At 34.6% G+C, this 4,310-nt stretch overlaps 1 protein-coding gene across 2 annotated transcripts in view; it reads left to right on the top strand.

Moving 5' to 3' along the window:
- LOC108622848 (uncharacterized) overlaps positions 1 to 4,310 on the top strand; it is a 22,054-nt gene that overhangs the window by 12,175 nt on the left and 5,569 nt on the right. The window contains exon 1 of one of the 2 annotated variants that reach the window (XM_026811776.1): positions 2,897 to 3,155. The exons of the other annotated variant lie outside the window; for it this stretch is intronic. Within the exon in view, the coding sequence (XP_026667577.1) occupies positions 3,101 to 3,155 (55 nt within the window). The 5' untranslated portion in view covers positions 2,897 to 3,100. Of the gene's footprint in view, positions 1 to 2,896; positions 3,156 to 4,310 lie in introns of those variants that run through there. 2 annotated transcript variants of the gene reach the window in all.

The following is a 4,310-nucleotide window of genomic DNA, read 5'->3' as shown; positions in this document are numbered from 1 at the left end:
ATTCTTCTACATTTCTTTGGGTAAAAGATAATGAAAATCGATTGTAAGGAATTATAAAAAGTTCCTGAAAAATTCTTTCATTATTTCTTGTTTTCAGTAACGATAGGCGTTAATAAAGCCATATGTAGATATGTTGCGTCGAAAATGGTATCGAGAACCAATTTGACTTCGGTAATCAGAGTACACTAATATGCAGCAGGTATAATCTAATTTCGATTAGACAGCCGTCATCCCCCAAATTTCCACACATTGATTCACTGTCGGCGACCGTCGCATATGCCATTGAATAAACCGATTGCCGTATGGCGTTATTCTGTTATCAATAAATCAGGATTTCCAACACCAGGCAAGGCATCCAAAATTAATGTTATACTAACGTCGAATGTTCTATTATGTCTATTATGTTACTGAACAATGGCTGTACAAACCATACGTAAATAATACTAGATAAGCATGCAAAGCAATGATAATACGTTTATTGTTTAACTGGTGTGATAAACGTTTTCAATACCTTATCTATATAGAATTGACTAAAAATATTTTCGAATTAAGAACGTGCATCATGAAAACCATTCTTTTTTTTTAAACATATTTATTTTATCCTTTTATTTATCCTTATTTATTTATTTTAAATAATTTTCCAAACATATTTATTTTATCTCACCGACAAGTATCAGCCCATATCGTCCTGCTCAAAGTCGAATTCCGTAGCAGCTTAAAAGTTTCTGCTTCAAATCGCCCGTAAAGCGTTCTTGATAATGACACAAAGTGGATACGCGTTCCGTTACGCTGAGACTATCCAGTGAAAAAAAGTTACCAGGCTAACTAGCACCGGAGACACGATTTCGACGGGCCGGGAACCGGAAGTTTTCGCGGAGCCTCCAGGCAAAAGTTGAATATTGTTGCAACATGGCTGAACGATAAACTTCACGAAGTTGTTGCCAGCGGAAGCGCTGTGACTGGAAATTCTTTTCCTCTTCGAAGTCGAGAATGACACAGCGTTGAATTTGTGACTGTTAATTTTAGAAGACGACGACTTCCGTCGCGGTGATTTTCCAGAAATTGCTACCAGTTTCTCTTTCGTTTATTAGTTCAAAGCGGTTTGTGTTTGTCCTCTCTAGATCTCTCTTTTTGTCAGATGAATCGATCGAATACTTGTTCTTTCACCACTGCAGCAAAATTCAAATAATGCAAACATTCTTTTATATTCATTTACAAAATTATGTTAAAATAAAGATGATTCGGGAAAAGAAGAATTAATGAAAGATTTGTTTGCAGTATCATTATTTTACGATGCAAGCTCAGCATTCGAAATTCCGTATTAATTAACAATCGCATTAACGCTTGATACAGTTTAATTTCCGACAAGAAGTGGCCGATTAATGGACAATTAAATGCGATCCATAAATTGCTGCGGAAAATAAGCGACGAACCATTAAATTTCCCAATGAAACGTGTGTTACCGTGCGGCAAAACGGTGCGACGCGGAATGATTATTGCCGTGCAAAGCAATATTGCGTTTGATCGTAAAACAATGCGATGTATCATACCCATGCGACGATGCCGCTAATTAATTCTACGATGTCACCAAGATCCTTTGATCGTTTGCTCGAATTTATATTACAATTTGGTAATATCTAGATTCTCCAGGTAAAATGTAATCGATGCCTTCCTAGCATCGTTTAATTACCTTTCCTATAAAAAATATCTGCTGGGAGGGTAGATGATGTTCCAGGTATGAGACAACGATAGATGAGTTATTCCATACATGATTCTATCAAAATTATTTTCAAGTTTCCAGTATGTAGTAATGTACAATATACTTTCTTTTTATGCTTTTGAAGTTAGGAGAAATTTAATTATTTTTTCAATGAGCTGTGTAAATTGTTTGTCAAACTACTGTTTAATAGCTAATAATAAACACTAATTCCCGGTTCTAAATTAGCGTGCCTCTGCATAACACTTTCAAAGCAATTCCTATGATTCTAATCAGGATTAGATTGGGTTTATAGTGCTACGCGCGCATTGATAGCAGATCGCTACTCGATGCACTAATCTGTGACGGAACAATCATCAATACAACAGAATACTAATACAGATGCTTCCGTCCCTTATACATATGTATATGTCTACATATTGTGCGCCATTATCGAGAATTAGTCGAATGTCGCGTCGATCTGTTAAGGCCTTTAAGAGGGCACAGATAACTTTCCAAAATTTGATACGTAAATTTGTATTTTTTTTACTCTATTTTACGAATACCTGAACCAACTGAACAGTGATTTTCCTGTCGTCAGTATTTTATAATTAATTAATTCTAAGAATCGATTCTTCAATCTTCTCAAACGAGAAAGTAAGAATGAAGAATTGTATGAGAACTATTGAATCTATTCATAGATTTGTAGGTTTGTCGTAAGTGCAACAAAATTGTATAAGCATTTGAAATAAATATATCGTAATTAAACGAAGTCCTTAAAAGACATTCATTCAATTCAATTTTATTAATTTTTGTACACTGTGTTTTATATTGGGACAGTAAGAGGAAGTGAATTAATGATTTGAAATAATATTTAGTAATTTTATAATTCGTTTTAGATAGCACGAGGTGCGTATGCGTATAATGTGTCAGTGTGGTTGAAAATGGAAACATGCACGTGTTTTAACCCATTCACCTTCCGCATATTTAGCAAACTCACAAATGCAAAATAATTAAGGAAGCATTAATATTCGTAGATTAAAGAGTTCCACGATTGCAAATTAGAATTTAACTGTTGAAAGTTACAAAAATATTTCATCGAAATATTAATTTGTGTAANATAACTTGATTATTCCTTTTTCCGTTTTTTGAAGAACATGATAAAGTTACATAATGATAATTATAAATAATGATTATTCAAGGACTTACAAATACGAACCTGCTTACATAATAAGCAAATATTTGAAAACACGATCGAAACACTGACATTATCAGCTCGCCTGTGCAAATGACAAAGCGCGTTGATAACATTCGCGTTCTAAATGCTTGGTATGTCACCGCAGTAGTTTCACGTGTCTCGCGGTCGCGTCAATTTTCAACGAATAATCGTGCGTTTGTTGGTTTATGTGTCGCGATAAAAAAATCGACGAAAATCGTTATCACGTCACCACCAGACAAGGTTTATTTATTTATTTATTTATTTGTTTGTGCATTTGTGTTACGTAAACCAAATTAACAATAGAGGCATTAGTGCCTACCACAAATTTAAACAGGTATTACATAATTGATAATAATTGAGTTATTATAAAATGCATTAATCTTCCGGCCTGTTCTTTCGTGAGAGGATGTAGGGCAGCTTAGGTGGACGTGTTGTGTGTTTATCGTTGAACCGGAAAGTTTGCATTGGGTTATTTCGCTATTAAATACTTAAATGTACGTGCGTTAATTTTGAACGGCCAGTGCGAATGCGAGTAAATCTGACGAAGTTGTTTTTAATTATAAGTACCATACGCCGCGGCATAATTGTTTTTGTCGATAAAGAGTTGCGTTTTTTGCTTAAAAATCCGAACTTTCAGTAGAACTATTTACCAGCTAAAATGAAAAGTTGATCCTAGCGCTATAAATGAAATTTTTATATCTGAAGAACCATCAGAAATGTGAATATAATTCTCGGAAAATTAGAGAAACGGTTATGGAACGTTTACATAGTATCTATAAAAACTCGTAGAAACTTTTTAAAGGTATACTATGTTACGGGATAACTTTTGCCCGCATTTGAACAGATATTAAAACGCTCATCAAAATGTTTCTCATGAATTCTCATTTGGAAAAATTAAATCGTATTCGTTAAACTAACGTCAACTGATTCGAAACATCCGGAAGTTGCTAATTGGAAAACTAGAAACTCCCAGGGTATCTTCCGATCGCAAATAGATACGAAATCCCGGCAACGAACCTGCTGCCTCTGACTGTTTAAATTCCGATGTAAATAATGTAGAACCGCGAGGCACCGTTAACTTCATTTAGACTTTATCTCAGTGAATCTCTTGTACAAGAGAGTTTTCTTCATTGTTCAGTCCGCCCGTGGAACGTCTGAGTAATTTTTACCTGAAGAACATCAATACTGAATTAACTAGTTCTCTTTCTGCTGACCCTCGTTTGTTACCTGGCGAATGAAACAAGCACTGTTAGCGAACTTTTCATTACGTTGTTTTGCAATTTTTCCTCCGGAAATTAAATGGGCTCTCCCTTAAGATGCAATAGTCGTACCATAGATATAGAAAAGTTCGTGATTTAAAAACGATTAATTAAAAAAAAAGTAATGACGTTTAAA

Source organism: Ceratina calcarata, unplaced genomic scaffold (genome assembly GCF_001652005.2).
Source record: "Ceratina calcarata isolate Rehan_Ccalc_2016 unplaced genomic scaffold, ASM165200v1 scaffold249.2, whole genome shotgun sequence".
Classification (NCBI taxonomy): domain Eukaryota; kingdom Metazoa; phylum Arthropoda; class Insecta; order Hymenoptera; family Apidae; genus Ceratina; species Ceratina calcarata.
This window is presented reverse-complemented; position numbering and strand designations above follow the sequence as displayed.